The sequence below is a fragment of the Calonectris borealis genome, chromosome 1, assembly GCF_964195595.1.
Source record: "Calonectris borealis chromosome 1, bCalBor7.hap1.2, whole genome shotgun sequence".
NCBI lineage: Eukaryota > Metazoa > Chordata > Aves > Procellariiformes > Procellariidae > Calonectris > Calonectris borealis.
This window is the reverse complement of record NC_134312.1, coordinates 37344268-37366414: the sequence shown is the minus strand read 5'-3', so window position 1 is coordinate 37366414 and position 22147 is coordinate 37344268. Positions and strand designations below refer to the sequence as shown.

Here is a 22147-nt window from a genome sequence, read left to right as displayed (position 1 = left end):
ATTCACCTCAAACATCATTTTATTGGACTAGAGTGATATAAATTTCACTTACACCTACCTAAGAAAAAAGGCACCACTTCGTACTTCAAATACTGAAATGTGATTCACTATCCTAACCAAAGCTTTTTATGATAATTAAAATGTACTCTTCATTAGGTTTATTTTAATCTTCCAGAAGCTTCTTTCTGGAAGCTCCTCAACTGGACCAACTTCCCCCTTTAAGAGGATGGTGTAGAAACTCTGGGAGTGAACAAGATCTGTTTTAGACTGAAAACTAAGCTTCAGCCTGAAACACAAGGCCTCAGCAAAAACCACACACACAAACCACACTGATTTTTACCAGATAAACCAGAAACCAGACAAAAAAGTAGATTTCAAAGCAGCTGGAAGTCTGTCACCATGCTTTTTTCTTTGCAGGTGGCATATGAAGGATTCTCTCGCCTTTCTGGTCAAAAGTCTTGGCATCAAAGTAACATATCCTTGCAGAAACACGTACCACAAGTAATACTAGGTCACTGAGCTATCAGTTGAACAGTCCCTCCTGATGTGGTACTCCAAAAGTTAACCAACAGCAAAACTACCCCCTCTTCCTTTCCAACACTCACAAACCTTCACACAGAAGGTGGGATAAATATGACCTTGCTTCATTCAATACCAGCATTTTCACACCAATCCCTTCATCTTATTTTTTGTGGGACAACAACATCTTAAGACATGTGCAAGGCAAAATCCTTGCTTCTTGCAAAAGATGAAATGGAGGGCAGAAAAGGCACCCTTTGGAATGGGATGAGGCATACTTTGAGTTGTCTTCTTCTTGAGGTGAAAGGGGAAATTGGGAAATATCACACCACTTATCAAAGAGATGTTTAAACATATTTTCATGTAAGTTAGAAGAACATAATCTTCTTTTAAAAATTCAACCTTCTGTCACGTGGCTGAAGACAATTCTTGGCTTCAAAAGTTATTGTGGAGAGGGTGGAATGAAGGAATAAGGTGATCAGGGACTGGGAAGGGATCTGACAACCAGACATCACAGATGCTATTTTCCTAGCTGGCCTGGAACACGGGACTTAGCATTTAGAAAGATGGTGCAAGACTGGATTTTCTTCCGTTTGTGTACTAACATACTGGCATCACTAAATTCTGGACGAAGCTAGTCTGTCGCACCAAGACAGTTCTTTGTTGCAGCCATTGCAACCTTCACCAAAAGCCTAAAACAGGCAGGCAAACTTCAAAAGCTATTAAGCGCAAAGATACGGGCAGTTTTGCCTGGCTTGCAGAGGCAAGCAGGGTACACAAACTAATAAGGCAAGAGTTTAAAATTCTCTTTTTTATTTTAGGTGCAAAGAATGTTAGGTGCAAAGAAAAAGGAAAGTCAGCAGAAATAAGCAAACTTGGGAAGAGAGACTGGAAGGTCAGCTAAGAGAGCCCTTTCTGCAGGTAAAGTCTTGGCCAGGGAGAATAAACAGAAGTTCACTTCCAGTCTTCAGATTCTCTTCCCAGACTGAACACAGCAGCTCTTTTCACCGTGATGTGGCACTTCCCCTGCCCGAGGGCACACTCAAGCCCCTTCCCATTAAATATGAGCCTTTCACTTCAGTGATTCCACTATATCCCCAGTAAAGGTAGCTTCTTCTGTTACATTTCTCGTCTTTCCCTACCTTTCACACCTTCAGTGGCAGGACCCGTGTTCTTTTTTGACAGAAATTCACAAAGCCTGTACATTAACGCAGCTGACAGCTAGAAGACTCTCAACTGAAAACTCAACTAGCTCAGCTAAAAGGGTTGAGTACTTTCTTGAAAATAAATTTAGAAATTTGTATAAATTATGATCCAAATATATGTTAGAAGACTAATATGAAGGGTATTCTATATAACGAAAATCTAGGTATTTAAAAGTTTCCCAAACATTCACACTTATGTTTTGAATGACATTTCTATTTCTGCTACAGAAATAATCTCTCTAGAGGCATATACCATGAATATATATATAATATATATAAAACCTCCTCTGGAAGCAAAGTTCTAGAACCAATTTTTATAATTTAATTGAGTAACATTTAAGCACAGGACAGTGGAATGCAAGTAAACTAATTTAAAGAATGCAGTCCACTTTCATTTGTAATTACTAGTGTTAGCATTTCCTGATGTTAATTTAGTATTCATTCTTACAAAGACAGCATCCAATAGGAAGCCACACATATAACTCGTTAAATGCACGGATGTATTTTAAGTAAGTGCTTATATATTTATAGACGTAACTCTCTAGAAACTGGCATTTCTTCTTACTGTCTTAAGCTGCTTCCCAGTGTAAGTGGGAGGCCTCACTCGCTATGTACACAGCCCAGGATCTATTAAAGTAGAAGAACCAAGCTGGCCCAGTGAAGACTAGTTCTCAAATATCAATTTTGCTAGCATGGGAACACAGCACTCTCCTTGGTGACAGAGAGGGCAACTGCACCCTGCAGGGAAGCAACTATCTTGAATCTAAGATTTTAGGTTGATGCGTGCCAGTATCTTTAGAAGCAGCATTGACAGACAGTAGCTGGAGGGATGAGCAGCTGGTGACTGTTCTTCACAAAATAGGTAAGACAATAGCGCAAAAAGACATCAAACCAGGGAATAAGAGCATCTAAAGCTTAATCGACTATGCCGTGAATCTCAATGCATGTTTATTCCATGAGTCAAAAGAAGTGCTCAGAAAAGCTACAGAAGAACATTTCTTGCAGTACTTTCTCACCCAGCACAGCAAACAATACACAATAGGGATACTATAAACGAAACAACTTTGCACAGAAATTCCATCAACTCAGCCATGTGCCTATTTTAATGTTTCTGTAACAAATTCACACAAGAAGTTTGACTGAGTGAAACCTCTGAAGAATAAAGGAGAAAAAAATTCAGCAAGAGACAATGCCATAGACAATAAAGTGCCAGCAGTACAGCTTTTTAATTGGCATGATGCAATTTTTCTTTCCAAACTAATTCATCAAATCACAATAAAGGATCACTGAATTTGCAAGATATGAGCTACTCTTTCCATTTTAGGTTTTCCCCAGTATTTTCAGAAATATCAGCTTCAACTTTTACAACATCACTAAGGTAAGGCTCTCCGTTCCACTGAAGCTCTTTTTGCCTCAAAGCATGATGTCGCAGCCTTCTTCATATAAGTAAGGTATGCAAGTTGGACAGTTAAGCAGTAAGGACAGACTAGGACAATGCTAAGGATGGAACTTGTCTGGACTAATTTCTATACTTTGCAAGGCTGAAGTGTTCTGAACTAAGAAATGTATGGATATTCCCAAAGCAAAGCTAATTCATATGTACGCACCTAAAACCTACCAAGCAATACATAACCGAGACCTATGTGGACAGGAGGACAAACCACCTCATACATTACACACCACCTCACCAGTAGTCCCCCCACTTGCATTATTTCAGTAGCACTATCTTACTTCAGTACAGGTTCTTAACATTCTCCTGAAGTCACCATTCAGAGCACAAAGAACTGATGGCTCAGGTGGCAAGTGAAGTTTAAAGGAGATATTTTACACTGGGAATAAACAACTAAGTGCTTAACGGTAGTATACTTGAACACACCCGCTCCCATTGATTCTCTCCCTAAAACCCAAAAAGCTACAAAGGGAGTCAAGTTCTAGTTCTACCCAACTTCCCTGAGCATAAGGGAAAGCAACAGAGAGGACAATTTCACACCACCCACCTACAGGCACTTAGCTTAGCTGAAGCTCCTTCACCTCCCTTTCAATCAACATACAGAAACAAGCTCCTTGAAAGAATAATTCAGATCAAATAATGCTAAGGCACCAGAAAGCGTGATTTACATCAGGGATCTATCTCTGCCTCCTCCACTGAAGAGACTAGCGGATTAGCCAGCTAAAATAGACACCTAAAGGTAGATGGTGAAAATATCACCCTAACCTCCAGATCAAACCTCAGGGGGCTCTGTTTGAGATGTGCTGTTTGCTAGGATGTGAAAAGCAAGCAGCTGTTGCATCCTTTTTGCCCCTTCCAATTAAGGTGGGGGAAAAAAAAGCCAGGGTATGTTTTAAATTTGTGGACAGTCAACAACTATGACAACTATTTTACTTCAAAGAAAGTCTACTACTAACAACACTTAATATGTTAGTTTATTAGTGAGCATGAGAATACCCAGCTTTTAAAAAGTTTAGTTTATGACAGAGCTTGAATTACCAGAATAACACATTGCACTGACTAGAAATTAAGTATCATCAGATTGAACTTGTCAACAAGTACGATGTTCCCTATGTTCTGCAAGGCATTTTACATTCAGCAGGGATGCAAGAGCAACCTCTGCGTGTCTTCTAAACACATAATGAGTTCAAACAATTCAAAAAAAGAGGCAAAGTTAAGCATCTGTAAGTTGCCCAACTCTTCCCGATATTATAAATACATTAGATCTGTGAATTAGAAGCAGTATTAAGGCACCAACTTATTTTCAAGTGTTTAGCTAGAGCTTTAACTTTTACTACGAACTCAGAAGATTAACCACAACCTGTTCATAGTTAGGTCTTACAAAGACTGAAAAATTAACTCTTATTTTTAAAAACATAAGACAGTTATGCACATTTATTGTAAATGTTTTAATATATTCCAAGTTTAAGCCATTGTAATAAGTGATCCACACACTAAAATTCATATCAAAAAGATACCCTTAGCCATCACTATAAATATACCAGCAATTTTAATTAATTCACAGTAGCAGATTCATGGGTTTGCTTTTCACAGTAAGTCAAAACATACAGGAAAAATATCTCAGAAGTTCACCTAAAAAATTGTTAGCACCGAGCAGTACAATTAGTCAACTATACTGTAAAAAGACTACCTTATCAATATAAGGAAAGTGGTAATTACATATTATTTGCTTTTGTTAGATAAATATTCAGGATTTTTTACTATTCAAACAAGAGCACTTAATATCACACATACAAGTTTTGCATATTCAGAACACAGAAAATACAAGTCAGTCGTTGATCTCTGTCTTCACAAAATAGAAAATCCACCTCTTTCAAGGGTGCCATGTGAATAATAAGGACTCAGAATGAGAAGACATGCAGACACTTGCTCTTCAGCCCAAATTCAGGTGCCCTCCAAACAGTGTGAAACTAATGGTTTTTCATCCAGCTCTGCGAAAGAAGCAGCATCCTACTGATGGGGTCGAACCCCACTACTCATCTCAGTGACCAAGGCTAGACTCCTTCTGCAGAAGTAGGAGGAGGAGGAATTGTTGCCACCTCAGCAGCATGCAATCCCGGGAAAACAAAGGGGATTCCCATTGTCATTGTCTTCATCTGCAGCTGATCATCACCAGCACTAGCAAGGCAGTAGCTTGCGCAGTTATCTCCACAGCGGGCAATGTCACAACCCGACCAACAGCACAAACTACTACCTCAGCCAGGGCCCTGGTGCACCCGACCCCTTCTGAAGGGGGGAAACAAGCAGACAGACAACACAGCAACGATAAATGAAATCAGAGGGAAAAACAGCAGAAAGATAAAAGGGCTCTGGGGTCTTTTGATGATCCTCTTGTCTCCTTTATCTGCTGCAGACATCAACCAGACTCCTCTCGCCTGACTGTGAAAAGCAAAGGGAAACCCCGCCCAGCTCCCTCCCCAGCTTTGCCCTTTTCCTTGCATGACCTGAAACCGACGGGAAGAGCTTCATTTATCAGATACATTACAGACCCCAGCTGGTACAGTACAGATCACGTTTAATTTCAAACAGCCACAGTTCCGCAAGCCTATAACAGATGGGGAGGGGAGGGGAAGGAGGGAGGGAGGGAAGAAAGGAGAGAAACCGGGGGGGGAGGGGAAGAAGACAGCCACAGCAGACAGACACCCCCCACACACACCCGCCCCCCCCCAGCCCGCTTCAGCCACCCTCCTTGCCCACCCTCCGCAGGCACCGCGGCGGCACAGGACCTGCCCGCGCCACCCCTCCCTGCGGCACGGCCGCCCCGCGGCCCCGCAAGCCCCGGCTCCGGCGGCAGGCAGCCCGCGAAGGAAGGGGGTGCGAGGCGGCGAGGCAGCCGCCGCCAGCAGCCCGCCCTCAGCGCCCGCCGCTGACCTCCTGCCGCCCCCGCCCGCCGGGCCCCGGCAGGCCGGTTCACCCGCTCCCCGGAGAGGCGGAGGCGAGGGGCCGGGGCGCTCTAGCCCAGCCCCGCTCGCCCGAGAACGCGTCGTGCCGCCGCCCGGGGCGAAAGGGCTGGGGAAGGACCTCCCGCCCCGGCCCCCGCCGCGGAGGAGGGAGCCGAGCCCTCCGGCGAGGGCGTCGGGGCGCAGCCCGGAGGGTCGGGGAGGGGGAAGCGCTCGCCTTGCCGAGGCCGCAGACAAAGGAGGCGCCGGGCGGGCGGCCGCGGCCCCGCTCCCGCCGCGGCTCCGTCCCTCGCCGCCGCTGCCGCCGCCTGTGTGTCCGGCTGAACCATAGAGATCATTTAAGGCGGGGGGAGAGAGGGGCTCATCCGCTGCCCACGTGACTGGACATGTCACTCACCCGGCCGGCGCCATCTTGAAGAGGGAGGGGGAACGGTGCCCCCAGCTAGTATTCAAGATGGCGCGGGATGGCGGGAGGCCGCTATTCACAGACGGACTCTGCGCCACTCCGCTGCGGCTCTCCCTTCGATTCCCGCCGGACTGCGCAGGAGGATGTTACGCTCGTCCGGGGGGATGGCGGGAGGGGGAGAATCTCCCGCCCTCGATCCGGGACTCCGTAACAGCCGCGGGAAACGCCGCGGCCGGAGCGGGGCCCAGGGGAAGGGTATGCGGGGCGGGGCGAGGGGGAAGAGGCGCCCCTAAACTGGGGCTCTTTCACTGGAAACGCGTTCCGAGAGAAGCACAGCAGCAGGGGCGGACCAATTTCGCCCCTTCAAGGCTGTGGGTGGCGGGGAGGCGCCCGGTAGGGCAGGAGAGGTTCCGCCGCCCGGGGGCCGCGGGCGCTGACCGGAGCCACGGCCGGCGGGACGGGCCGGGGAAGGCGCTGAAGGCTGCCGGATGGCACTGCAATGGCAGCCTACTTTCTGTGTCTTTTAGTCACAGGAGTAAAGAGGCAGCTCGCACCAGCTCGCATAAGCGCAGCGTGACGGTGTCCGAGTGAACGCGGGGTACCGCGGCTGGGCTCGGGGGCAGGCGGCAGAGCTAACGCCCCCTCCTTGCAACGTGCTAGGCAAAGAAGAGGGCACTGGCTTTAAAAGTACAAAGTAAACATTGCATTCTTTGGTTCTAGGCTTTAACTTTTAAAATTAATTCGTTTTTGCACTCTAAAGGTTTTTTATTTCTAAATGGAAGTAGACCCCAGGACGACTACTCCATACCAGAAACTGACCTCAAAGTAATAGGCTGTGAACCTCATGACAAATTCACAAAAGTTACTAACATTTTTATCAGGTTTGCTTTGGCCTTCACCACGAATAGATCTTATGAACAAATCTGTTGAAAAAACAGCTACCAATACACAAGAGTTTAAAAAAATGTGTAGTTCGTTTACAAAGATTATTAACATCAGTGATGCAGAATATGGAAATAACCGAGCTTGCAGCCAGACCTCCAATGAAACACAATAGTCTTGGAGTTTCCAGCGCAGAACTATTTCCGACATGGGTTGAGAATAAAATGCAATGCCTTTAGTGACAACTTGGGACAAATTTGTAGTTGAGAAAGTCACACTAGAAAGCAGCCAAAACATTGCTACCTTAGAGAAGAGATAAAGTACTTTATCATCGTGTAGTTCCCTGTTTTTAAAGTCACTACCTATATTAAGCATCAGGCACAATTAGATCACTGACTGCTTGTTTAAGAGACATTTAAACCAGTGACATTCTGTTGGAGAAAACATGCCAAGAGTTTCTGTATGCTTATAAAGTACATATGTTTTTGATACTGACTGAAAAGTTAAAGAACATTGTATAGCTGAGAAAATGGAAGCATCCAGTAACTCACGAGTCCTTTGCTTCCGGTTCTGGAAGGGACTGCTTGATCTCCTTCAGACCACTGTCTCCCAATTCCTATTTTCCTCTGTAAAGCCGTGTAATACTATTTCTCACAGGGACAGTAAGACTTAATTGTTCTGCTATTTGAGGTCAACTCAGGAGAGGCAAAGTATTACAAAGAGATGGATGCACCAAGGAAATGTATGCTCCATTCCTACTCAGTTAAGTTGGCGTACACATGAAAATCTATTCTGAAAAAGAAACACAATCTAAAATTGGGAAAGTTTAAGTGTTTATAAAAAAAAAGAGCAAAAGCTAGATATTTTCACACCTTTTTTCCTATCAAAAATTTCAGATAGATTTATTTAAACTGAGATTATATTACAAAAGGTATTAATAGTGGAAAAAATCCTCCATATTTAGTCAAAATATTGACATTTTTAAGTTAATGCTGGGTTAATTTTCACCTTTTTTTTTTTTTTACTGTGCTCCCTTCTGTTCTAAGGCCACTTCAACTATATAATGTAAAGCAACTTCTATACAAGACTATCAGTATTTCGTGTCTCAATGACTTGTTTTCCTAAATTAAGGTGTCCATATTCATTAATTAACAGACTGAAATCCATCTCAACATCATGAGTACATTTAGTAAGTTTCTTGGATAAGGAGTTTGCAATTTCTATATGAGGAAAATCAGCACTTCTGGGCGAAAGTAAGATGTAAATTTAAACCACATCATTGGGATGAATTTAATTATTTATAAGAAGGGGCAGATAAACAACAGTAGAAGACTGTTTCCTCTTGGAAGTTTGCTAAGTTTATTAATTGAAATATTTGTAGTCTATCATGAATAGGCAGAAATTGTTATTTTTAAATTGTTATCAGATATCACTAAAAACTAATGGCAGATACTCAGCATACATCACAATTTATTATATGGCAAATGAGAACATCTACACTGATTTTTTTTTGGATTTGCATTTCTCTAAAAACTAGAAGTCCAACAAGTTATTAAAGTAGATTCTGGAAAGCAATGAAAAAGTAACTAAAACGTTAAGAAGTGTTAGATACCAATCCGCAAGCTTCCAGACCCTAATGTTTGTTGCAGCCTAATCAACCTTGCCGATGCCTTCACGCTGTCCCACACCCTGTAATGCAAAGCTCTGAAAGATTTTGAGGATTGGTGCCCTTAGTTACTCTCAGTAATTCAAGTCGTCTTTACTGAGAATGTGAATGTGCAATGACTTTCAAAGAAGTCATGCTTACTAGCAAACAGTTTCTCTTTTTCCTCAGAGACGAGAAATTCAAATGCCAAAAATAAGCATTCAGGCACCATGTTAAAGGTATCAGAAGCAACCGTAACCTTTCTACCACTGAAACAATTGGGTAGAAGGCAGCAGTTAAATCTTATATAAAAAACAAACAGAAAAAATCTCTGATAAGGAGTGTACAAAAGTGTAGCAGCACTGGAAATGTTTAGTTCATTTTACTGAGTTCACGAAGACAATAATGTCATGTACTCATCCAAATTGGGGAACCTATGGAAAACCAAGACAGATTAGTAGCAAGGAGAATTCAAGGTTCAAAAAGAGCTCTGTTTTCTACACTAACAGTAACTGTTGAGCTCTTAAGTCTTCATCTAAGTATTTAGACTAATGCTATGACTACAAGGAAGTCATAGCATGTTGTCCCTTGCAGAGACAGGATACAACGAATAAATACTTGAATATGATCTCGACGAGGGGAAAAAAACCAGCCAAGCTTCAGAGTAGGCCCTGCAAAGGACATGTAAAAAACCAAAAAGCAAACAAAAAACCACAAAGAAAATGCTCTTAGGGGAGCTCAAAAAAACTATAGCACCATCAACACATTGCAATAGCAAAGTCAGTTGCATTTACTGTGGCTGGCTGAGTCAGTGACAGATTCATCTTCCCTATTTTGAGATGTCTAACGTAAACTGAAAGAAACCCACAAAACATCAGATGCCCAAGCATAAAGTAGTTGTCCTGTGCTCCCATAGCAAGAACCGGCACTGCCACATAGCAACTTAGGATGGAATGGATCCCCTGCTAGGCCCGCCTATTTGTCTCCCCTAACTGCAAATGAAAGCTAGGCTAGTTAGTCATGGGGTAGACCTCAAAATTTCAGTTATCTTAATCTCAGAAGAGGAATCCAACTTGTGCCTCTCAAAGCAAATACTCTATACTGCCTCTCATACGTTTGATTACAGGAGGAATGATTTCTGTCAAAAGTGACTTGTTTTTAATAATGACTTAAATAAGCAGGGACCTATGTTTTAAACCTTATCTTGCATCTGTATTTATCTCTCCTAAAAGATTATTTTTATTACTTCATTAGCAATTATTTAAATGTTTTTTTGCAAGTAAATATAGTCATTGCGCTAAGATTGGCAACCTTTTATAACTAGGGAATACATTTTACATAAGTAACAATTCTATAGCTTATTAGATGCTAAATGGTTCCATTTTATTTTATCATAAAATGGTTGAGTGAATTTTTTCTTGATTATTTAACACTTCACTAGGTTCCATAGAGCTCTATTTGGATGCAAAGTAGAATAATATGAAAAACGGCATTCAAAATAATTCTTTCTTAGATTGATGTGTTTTAAATGTGTTAGATACATTCATGAAATACATCTTGTTAACAAAGAGGATAGAACTGAGTGTTTCTGGCTGGCACTGCCTTCAGCTTTTAGATACAGTAGATTTCACCTTCACAGATCTGTCCCATGTATGGAGGGGGAAAAAACCCCAAGATATTTCAATTCCTAATCCGTTTCCAAGTTTGAACTAGTTGTTTGAATTGAGCTAGTTAAAGTGAAATTGAACTGCAAGAAGCAGCTACTGCTATCAGACTGTGGTTTAGCACTTCAAAAACTTGCTTCCTGATTCTTACTCTATAAAGAGGAAGGTTTTGCGCTACGCCATTCATCAGTTCAGTGCATTCTCTTTAAGACTTTGGCAACACATAACCACTTACATTTAAGACATTATAATGCATACAGCTATAACAGAAGTTATTGATTTCAATATAAGAGAAAATACTTAATTTAAATCAGTCTTTTCTAAAATAAATGTTTATCTTTCCTCATTTGTTCTAGGGCAGTACTATGTGCAGACTCTGGGGCTCATTTCAGTGGTAAGGTAGTACCGTATTATTGGCTGCAACACCAAGCCCTGAGGCATGAACAGATGTTCAGAAAGTAGATCTGCAAATAATAGTTGTGATGTACTCCAGAAACCAGTTCTTTGTACATGTACATGCCAGCAGTACTATGCACATAATATTCCTGTCCCCTTCCATGTTTTCTCATAAGAGAGGTTGATCAAAATCAGACTGCCCTCCATGCGTTTTAAAGGTCCTCTGTTGGTGGCAATCCAGTTTTGACTGCCATTTTTCTGTGGAGCCTCTCAGCCCCTCCCCTCATGACCAGGCATTAGTCTGTGATATGATGGGGAAAGAAGCGCAAGTCTGGCAAGGAAGCCAGAAACATAAGCAATTCCTTGGCAACTTTAATAGTTCCAAGTAAGAAATAGTTAACATTAAAAACAACAGACCAGGCAATGTCAAGTTTCAAGCTTCCAGAAGTCTCTCATCCTCACCAGCCTCTGCAGTCTTGAAGCTGTCAACCTCGGAAATATCACTGGTCATGGAGACTCATGCCAAGTTTAAGGCAGATATTCTGTACACGGAGAGGAGCAGTTATGATTCCAGTTTGAAGATCAGGGTCTTCAATAACAAAGCTGCGAAGCTGCCAAACAGACACCTGACTTACACGGGATTTTCTTTCTTATTTATCTATTGGCAATCCCTTCTGAAAACAAAACAGACCAAAAAACCCTCAACAACATTAAACTGACAGGCAGTACGGCCTGAGGCCTTTGAATATGTTTCAACATTGCATTTTTGATTGAAGAAAAAGATGGTAGCTGTATTTAACTTGTCCTTTCCATAAGAAACATGCTTCAGGTGCAAAGAGGATTACGGTGCTGACCAAGGAGATTCCTTAAGAAGTTCTTAAGATAGGCATGTGGACCACCAGTGGGAATAAACATGTTAACATGGAGAGAAAAGCATATCATACTGATTTTAAAAATAAGCTTATCTGAGAACTCCTCTAAGCGTAAATGATAAAGGAAATTCCAGCAATGAGCACTCTCATCTCTTGCTAATGAAATGCTGCAGTTAGCATAGTAAACACACAGGTACCTTATCCTTTTTATCAAATCTGTTTCATAATCAAGACATAGTAAGGACCTCAGAAATACAAGGATCAGTTTTTAGCATGTTACTGTCTAACTGATAGGACACAAGGACTATTGCATTCTGAATCAGAAAAGTGGATGGTAACTAATGCATTGTAGTTCTTTTATTTGACGCATTCTACAACGCAACACAAAAACCCTACTCTGCTGGTAATACCACTCAGTACTATTTTTATGGCAGGAATTCCATCCTGTCTTTAATATACACCTTAATTCCTTATGATGTAACATACATTGTTAGCTGAAATCTTTTAAAACAGTGTGAGTAGAGATCAGGTATTTGATACATAACTAAAAAATGAAGATTTATTTAAATAAAGTTTTGACTGGATGCTTTAAAGACAATTATGCAATCATTGTATAGATTAAATGTTATAAAATTATGAATTATGCACAGAAATCTGTTTCAAAAGTTGATGTAAAATTTTAATTTTTAATTGCTTTAAAGATGTTAAGACTACTTTTATACTTCTATTATTAGAAACTGTTGCAAAATGTTTTCAGATCTAGTTCTTGATGGTGTTAATGACAGCTGTTTGCACCGACAGCCATTTTAACACTGGAGGAATTTTCTAAGGAAAACCATCAAAACTGTTTTTGAGAGTCAAGTCTCCTATTCAAGAAAGCTGGCAAAATTAAACGGAAAAAGCTGACTGCTGCTTAACAGCAGTATCTTACAGTCATGTTGATAAATTGCATCCTGGTTTTTGGGAGACCATTTAACCAGCTGAGATGTTGAGTTATAATCCTGTTTTCTAGCATACTTGTAATACATCTGTCAATTTGCTACCGATTTAGTAAGCACACTCTCTTGTCCTTATACTGTATTCAGAGAAGCTACATGTAGAATCCCAGTCTGCACACTCTGACCCTGATCAGCTAATAGTTGCTTTTAGGGTCCTGTCTGCTTGGCTAGACTTTGTTTCCCCGGTTTGCTTATGAAAGTGTCATGTGAAAGAGTGTCCAAAGCCTTACTACAATAAAGATTTAGCAACTAGTTCTTATCCCCATCCACAAGATCTGTCACTTTTTCATAGAAAGAAATTAGACTGGGTTTATGTGACTTAATCATAGCAAATACTTATCAGTTGTTATGCAGTCATGGATATCTTGCTGATGCTAACAACAGATTTTAATTTTTACTTGTCAGAAAAAAAAAAAGAATCAATGGCAGACCAGTTGATCTAGAATTTCCATCTTCTCCTCCATTTTGTCCTTAAAAAGTTAAAGCACTGTTTTTGCGTTTTTCAGTCATCTGGTACTTCTCTTGTTTTACATTAGTTTTCAAAGATGATCGTAAAAATGCTGAAGTTTCTCAGATTAGTTTTTTAAATACGAGGAAGAAATTCTACAGGCCCAGTCAATTTAACAACATGTTACTATTTTCTATCCTGTTTTCCTTTTTCTAGGTAAGCTTCTTCAGTCTTCGTCACTTATATTAATTGCACGAGCAATACACTGGCAGTTGATTTTTGACTTTTTGAATTAGTCATCACTATAACAAACCAAAAAATTCAACACACAAATGGCAAATCTGAACCAAACACACGATCACTCGCTATGTCAATAGCCATCCTCTTAAATAGTCAGCACTTTTGTTAACGCAAATCTTTTACTACTTATGTATTTATTCTCTGTCTTTTGACAGTGTATCTCATCTACTTTCATCCCTATCTGTTACCACTGTTCTTTAGTGGTATCGGAACTTCCACCTTCTGTAGGCCTCCCCTCCTTGTGTTTGAAGTCAATGAAATTCCTTGTTTAACTGAGTTGGTCTCTTATTACAGCTAGTCTCCATCACCGGCACTGGGATATATTTTCAGTCATGACCTCTGCACCTCCGAGGAATGGTCTTATCTCCTTAGTTCCTCTCTTACCTCAGACTTGTCTTCTGTGAGATCTTACCTATCAGTTTTCTGAAGTCTGCCTTCTTGTAGTCCAGTGATTTTTATTTTGATGTTCTCCCTCCACCCTAAGAATCATGAATATTTAATTTCACTATCTTTCTTACACAAGTTGTCTTAAAACAGTCAGCTGTACCCCTTTTCTGGCTGATTTCAGTGACACAATGCAGAACCCAATCCTGAAAATGTCCACGTGTTTTACTTCTCATGACTAAGCAACCCTACAGACTTGAAAAGAACTTGAACACGGGTCTAGTCAGTAGGTAATGTTAAATCAAATTCAATTTCTTCAGGAACAAGATTTACCTTGCTAGAAACATGTAAAAATATGAAATTTAAATATTCAAAAATGCTGTTTGCATCAAAGAAGCCCTTAAGACTATTTAGCAAAAAGTACAAATAGAAAAAAGAAACTGATACTTCAAGTTGGAAGAAATATTTGAGTGCTGGACAAGAAGGCACCATCAAGGGAATAATTCTTATTCACAGACAAAATTAGTCAACGAAAAACCTCTTTTCTAAACTAAGTAGCTTTGTTTTTAGTTCTCAAACTATTTATACAAAATACAAGAAAGCGGTTTGAATATGGTCAACCTCAGCTTGCATGTCCAAAACATGCCTCAAATAGCACAGGTATTATTCATTTCCTAATTAAGAGGGAAGGAAGGAAAGTTAGCTCATTGGTAGTTTATTTCAAAACCTTTTGAAGATTAATGTCCATAGGTGGTAAAGTATTCTAAGCTCTAGAGTCAGGAAAGACTTATACACCCCCCTTTTAAAATAGAGATAAAGCTGAAGATTTGCTTCAGTGGACAGAATGCATCTATGTTATCACTGAAAAACCAATTAGAAACTAATTAGAAACAAACTCACTCACAGTTTGGTCTGCACACCTCTTTCTAGAAATTCTGGTTAAGATAATATATTCTACACCAAATTAATACTCTTCTTTCCCACCCTACACTTTGTTTCTTTAATGACCTCATAGACCTTGACTTATCTTCCATTAATTAAGAGAGCAGTTGCCAGGTTTTCACTTTCAGAGTGCAGATAATGTTGTTAACTGTATGTGGGAACCAGTTCTGCATTATACTGGAATGGCTCCTCCAAAGAAGCTATTTTGACATAAATTCTATTAATGGAACGCATTTGTTTCCTTAATGCAAACTGTGTGTTCTCTAAAAACTATCCACGCTTGACGATTAAGTTCCATGCAACTTTGCTCACAGAGAAACGTGCAAGATCTTGAAGCCTCTTTAATATTTGCTGTACTTTGAAACAGAAAGCTTTTAAAAAGGACCATAAACTGGAGCTTTATGGGAGCAAGCTGTTCAAAGCTGCACTTGTATAACATTTTTCACACAGGGTATTTCTAACCCTGACGAGTTCATCACACCTTCAACTTGAAGCTCCTACAACTTCTACACCTATTCACATGTACCAATCAATGTCACTTTAGCCAGGAAAGTGTAAAGCAAACAGATATAATACCATTTCTTATGCATGATAATCTCTTTTAATATCTACAAAAGACTTTAAGGAACAAAAACCTAAAGACAAGCTTTGAAATTCTGAAATCCATAGAAAGGCACCTGTCTTTTTTTTTTTTACATTTGGCCTTTGTGCTTTCACATCACAGGTTAAAAATATGTGAATACAGGTGAAACATTATTGAAATCATAATTAATGATTTAATAATAAGAGTTTAAGTGCTAAGTCACAAACTTTAAAAACAATACTACTAAAAGTGTTCTGCTTCGATTGTGTATTACGTGAAAGTGAAACAAATTCACATTTACTTAATGACAAATTTTACTGCACTTCTAAATGAGTAACTATCTTCAAAAATACACTTCTCATGGTTTTATATCAGACACAGCTTATAATTAAAAGATTAGAACAATTTGGTTGAAAAGACATTACAAAACAAAGCACTTAAAATTATTGAACAAAATATTACAGCCAAGTATTTCAGATATTTGAAATCACCTTTCTTGGGTCATGATTCAAAGACTGTGATACCTGCCAAGAAGGTCAAAAAAGGCTAACAACCCTCAAATATGTATTTTTTTTTTAAAGCAAGGCTGCAACTACAAAAATGGATAGAGTTGAGTAGAACAAACATCTTGAAACAAATATATTATGAAGTGAGGTATGGTAGTGTTGAAGTGCTACAGTGGATTTCTGCATATTCAAACTTATTTCAGGTCAACTACTTTGGAGTTTGAGATCAGCAGACTACTGGCTGCTCGCTGCAGTCTTTTGTGATATGACCCTTTCTTAGATGTCCAATGGCCACAGAGAAGATACATTCAATTAAGCAAAAACTAACATCATGATCAGATATGAATGAGCATATCTGGCAATTTAGAAGGCAAACTGTAAGTAAAAACGCAAGCATACAACTTATTCATAATAAATAAATTTTCAAGCATTTAACATTATCAATATTTTAAAAAGAATTTAAATAATAAATGCAACTATTTTATACAGAACTGTACCATTTATTATACACACAAGTATATCAGTTCCCTTTGTTTACAAAGGCTGGTTACAGATATATGGAATGTTACAGTACCATCTTGCATAAAATTTTAGTACAATTCGTACTTCAAAAAAAGGGTGCAAAACACCAGCCTAATAAATCTGACTGAATTGAAATATTTTTAATTACATCATTAACACATACACAACAAGCTGTACATAAGCCCACTTTTCAATCACCACTTCAAGATACTGTAGCAAGTACATTAGATTATAAATGATTCCAACTATTCAGTTAAATTTATTAAAGGTTTGCACTGCTACTCACTCTGGAACCTTTAGATATAGCCTGTGTTCATGAATTGCTGAGCTCTTGTTAGTACAGTTAAAAGGCAGTCAGCACTGGTTGCCAAAGTACTAGTCACAAGAGATTTCCTCAGAGAACCTTCACCCGGGAACAAACATTTTTGGATACTTTTTTTCCTTCAAAAATAAAAAAAAGTTTTATGGGGTCAAGACTCTCCATTCTGTACCTTGGATGCTGGTGGATGCATGAAGTCCTTAAAGGGAACCAGTGCCTCTTTCAGAGCAGAGCACACTTCCGAGGATGAGCAGGTGATACATTCTACTAACGTTGGGTACAAGGCAATAACTTGCGCCCATGTGTTAGCATCAACTGCAACGAAGAAAAGAACAGACTGAATCACTTACTACTGTCCAAATTCTTACAACAGATTTTTTCAGTACCTGTGTAAATAAGGGCACATTCAGGTTCCTAAACACAGGTACCTAGTGCTATATAGACACTACGACATCTGTACAGGGCTCTCGGATATGATGTAGGATTTTTGCAGGAGAGCCATACTCTTTTTTGCAGCAGCAGCTGGAAGCCAGATGGGATATCCATAAAATGGTGCCACACACCTGTGTTTCTACATGTGAGTCATTCACTGTGTTTTCTGGATGAAGAACTGACAAATTGAAGATACTACTTTTATTAAATCCGTAACACACACAAATTTTCTCCCTGCTTTTCTCAGCTACTGACAGAAAATTGAATTGGATGCACATTTCACTTTTGGAAATTTGTCAGCAATGAGGACTTCTATTAATTTCAAATCATTTCAGATTACAAGAGCTATAGAAAGCAGAGGGAGAAACACTGGACCAATACACAAAAATATCCATGGTAAAGTTTGTTAGTCCAGCAAGTGAACTTAAACATTGTCACATGAATCTTATTTATTATGTCACTTCCTTGCTTATCTGTTTTCAAAAGAGAACAAAACCCTGATTTCAGACAATGTTAATAATTTTCTTAAAGAAATAAAACTATTAAAAGCTAGAAGTAGTAGTAATTTGCCCAGTGGTTCTCTTCATAAGAAAGTATGCAGGAGGTCTGGCAATCACTGCCATGTATGGACCAGGTGAAGAATTTCTCTCATTGCAGGAAGACGGATGTGGGGAACAGTCCAGCTGAGTTGGCTACTCTACCCCTCTAAGAGAAAGGCCCACCAAAGTAGCACTTCAGCTGCTTTCAGGGCTTGCCAAAAGGCTTTATGTATCCTGGCATAGTTCTGCCCTCAGCCTTTTGCCATCAGCTTCGGAAACCACATTATCATAGATCTGGCCGCTCACTGATGCTGCAATTGAGGTACCGCCTCTTTCAGGAAACCCACCTGCCTATGTTCTTCTGGAAAGGCTGGTTGGTTTGTTTCAGGATTGAAAAGGTTTTTTCTGCTCCTCATAATATCAAGTGCAGGGAGGTAGAGGGAAGTGTTGTATATGCAATTCTGTCAGAGTTGCGGAGTCCAATACAGTTGGTTTAACTAAGACTCCTGACTAAGTTTTCTGGTGGGAACTCTCTATGCAGACAGTAGGTGCAGTTTACAGGAGGAACAGGGTGCACGATTATAAACGAGGTAGAGGTCTTCCATTTAATTCAGTCCTTTAAATACATCTGTCAACCATTTACTGGGGCATCAATGAGCTAAGACATCTTTCTGAATTGGAGGTAGAGCAGAAAGGGAGGGAAGGCAAGACCGCAAGTTTAAGTATCTAACAGCCTGCCTATTCATTTAACTTGTACATCCCTTTAACTGCAGAGTGCACCTACATGATTCATAGCGACCTACAAAGTATCATGAAAAGAAAAAGGATCTAGCACAACTACGTATATTTAAGAATTCTTTTAACCTTATGGAAGGTTTTTTGGTTTGTTTTTTTTTTTTTTTTTAAGAAGACACTAAGCTCTATCTAATAAAAGACAAACTGAAGTTTTCTATTTCATTAAACATATCTTAAGATCTTATACTTTTAGGTATACTGGAAAAACTCTGTGGGTTTTTTTTCGGTCTACCTGCCACCTACATATACACAGAATTACAAAATACTGAATCTCACAGATCACATTTTTCTTTCAAATTTATGTGAAAATTACTACAGGAAAGAATAAATATCTCTTTGTGGCAGACATAATGTTATCTTGTTTATAACCATGTTGTTTAACAATAAATAACTTACCGTTTTCAGGTTGAGTTTTTTTAAGTGAATCTATGAGAGTACTGACAGCTTTTAAAACAAATATGATTTCTGTTACTTGTTGCCTACAAAGGGAAAAATGCAAACAGTCAACTACTCATTTTTGTCTCAAGAATATAAGTTTTCTTTGAAACTTACACAACATTAAAAAAAACACATAATGGAAACAGCTGCAATGAAGCCTACCAAAAAAAGGGTATTTAGAGATTAAGGTTATCATTTGTCTTTAACTTTCCCACCATCATTGCTGTTGTCTCAGCTAGGATAGCTTTAAATTTGATACTGGAAACAGTAACAGCATACACATCTCAAGCTGAAAATACTCATGTACATGACAATAATCAATTTCATCATTCATGATCAAAACCTTCAAAAGTTAAGTGAAATTTAAATATGTTCCCATTTTAAAGAATTTCCCAGTATTTTGGTCAATTTTTCTGTTTCAAGAACAATTACTGCAGTAATGATTCACAACGTTGCTGTTTTGATATTTTATCTTATTTTTAAGGAGACTTTCCACCTCTCAATTTAGAAACTATACATAGCTCTACTGGGAATAAAGGGAAATCAGATTTCAGAAATATTATGTTACAGGTATCAGAAACATTGTTTCAGTAACTGAAAATATTAAGTTACTAAGTCACATTCCTATTGTCTATGTAACAGACACTGAACCCTACCATTATTATTTAAAGCTTTTTCAACAAAATATTTGTATCAACATTTCCTTTGAAATGTCTTTCCCACAAACATTTCCCTGGCTTTAAATTTCATCCCCGCGCCAATATTTTTTTAATGATTGAGTGAAATTTTGAATGCAACCTTCTTCTCAAAGTACTGGTAATACCTTTCATTTCCTAAAGACAATGTACATACCGTGGAAGAGGACATTTGCCACTCAATCTCTCATCTTCTATGTAGCGATGCAATACATCCTGTGACCTTTTTAAGAGCACAGAAAGTGCCATTCTAGAGATGTAGCCTTCCTGAGGAGTTGTGACTTTATTACTGAATGAAAACTGGAGCAGCGTTTCAAAACACACCTTAGAAAACTCCTCTCTCATTCGAATATCTATTTCGGCTTCTGTCAAAGTAAAATGTCATATTTAATTGTGCAGCATGCATGCCAATACACTAATGTTGCATTTCAATCAGTTTATTATATTTTGCAAAAAGGTTATCGCTCCTCTAGTATTAAAAAAGTTTAACAGCGATATGAACAAATACTAAGAATACATTCTAAGAAAAGGTGACTGTGCAATAATCACAATAGTTCCAAAAGTAAAAGATAAAAGATGCAACACATTCAGTAACGTGTTACCTACTTGACATTGCTTTAATAATAAAATATATATGAAATAAATTTAAAAAAAAACCCAGCAACCCCAGTTCTACATCATAAGTACTAATATTTGGTACTGTACAATCAAAATATTTTTCTCTGTAATGGCTTATGTCCATTTTTTTCATCTTTCCCAAAAAACTATAGATGTTTTTTCTTAAAGGCAGAGAAGGTATCTGGTTAGGTACACCATATAGTTATGCTAAGGTCATTAAGTTTTTAAGAACAGGATATTATGTCTGTCTGAAATTATTGTTAGAACTATTTCAGCTGGCACAATGCAAAACATTGTAGAAAGTATAAATATAAAGTAACACAAGTACAATATTATATATGATATTGACCAAGAAGTAAGGAAATAATTTTTAAAAAATTGCAAGGAATGCTCGGCAACTTCCATGAAATAAAATATAGTTTATAAAAACAAGCTGGATATCAAACAGTCTATACTGAATACATGCCATGGAACTTCAAGTCTTTACCAGAATAAGTACTCTCAACATTTTCATTACTTTCTAGTAGGTTTAAGCACCATATCTTTTGTCATTCAGGTACCATACCTGTAAAGGAGGATGACTGAGAATGTATTGAGCCTTTATTGAGCATAGTCATTATTTGACCAACAAATTCCTTAGGAATAAAATTAGCATATGGCAGTATCTCTGTGCTGATAAGCTGCACCACCTAAAAGAAATGAAATATATTTATATTGGTTTTCTGAATATTAAAGTTGTAATTCTAGTAAGAAGACGACAGAAACATTAAACAAGAGAGACATGCCTAATGAAACTTCACACAATCTTCCAACGCTAGCTTTTAAAATTTGCAGATATGTCCAAAAATTGTGGTCTTGCATGTAACATTAAACTTGAAATAATAAACGTCCCACACACACACTTTTGTCAGAGTTTCTGAAGCAGTTATCACTCAGATTTCCACTGATATTTGAAGTATATTCTTCAAATCGAATTTATGGTTTTGAAAAGAGAAGATCTAACATTAGGGATCTCCCTCTCCCTCCACCCAATTCAATATCCTCACTATGACATTAACACATGTATCACATGCTTACAATGTGACATCTGCAGAACAACTGAGTTAACTATCTAAACAAGCTTAAGGCAATGCACATTAACTGAAATGCTTTCTATCCATGGTCTTGATACGCCCATTCAGGAACAAAGTGGGTTTAGATCTCCCTAAATTAATGCATTAGATCTCAGAGTTCTGGTCTCTGCAGACAGAACCGCTCCCGCTTTTCAGCCAGAAATCTTCGTGTCCCAGCTGCCACGCTGGAGAGATGACAGGCGATCAAACCCACAGATATTGCCATGTCTTCTCTGCAACTCCTTTTCCTTTGTACCCCTAATCCCTGGTCTGCCACATTACTTTGTCATGGAGTGAAAGGGGACCAGTCCCTCTTCATTCCAAGTATCATCATCTCTTAATTTTCCTCGGCCTTATCCAACCAAACATGATCTCTTTTACAGTTACAGCAGTCTTTGTACTGCACAAACAAGACATCATTTCTTCATTTATGCACAAGCTTTTCAGTATTGAGAACACATCTGGAGGGCAACGATGTCATTGCTGACTAAATGCCCCCCCTCAAGACAGAAAGCAC

General features: G+C 39.0%; 1 protein-coding gene across 8 annotated transcripts in view; it reads right to left on the bottom strand.

The window, feature by feature from the left end:
- MON2 (MON2 regulator of endosome-to-Golgi trafficking) overlaps nucleotides 1-22147 on the bottom strand; it is a 117035-nt gene that overhangs the window by 26908 nt on the left and 67980 nt on the right. For 2 of the 8 annotated variants that reach the window (XM_075148644.1, XM_075148703.1), the window contains 5 exons: nucleotides 21084-21207; nucleotides 20058-20265; nucleotides 19164-19246; nucleotides 17174-17316; nucleotides 9518-11669 (listed from right to left, as the gene is read on the bottom strand). In XM_075148644.1, coding sequence (XP_075004745.1) covers nucleotides 11628-11669; nucleotides 17174-17316; nucleotides 19164-19246; nucleotides 20058-20265; nucleotides 21084-21207 — 600 coding nt within the window. In that variant the 3' untranslated portion in view covers nucleotides 9518-11627. The other 6 variants (XM_075148681.1, XM_075148654.1, XM_075148661.1 and 3 more) reach the window with 6 other exon arrangements.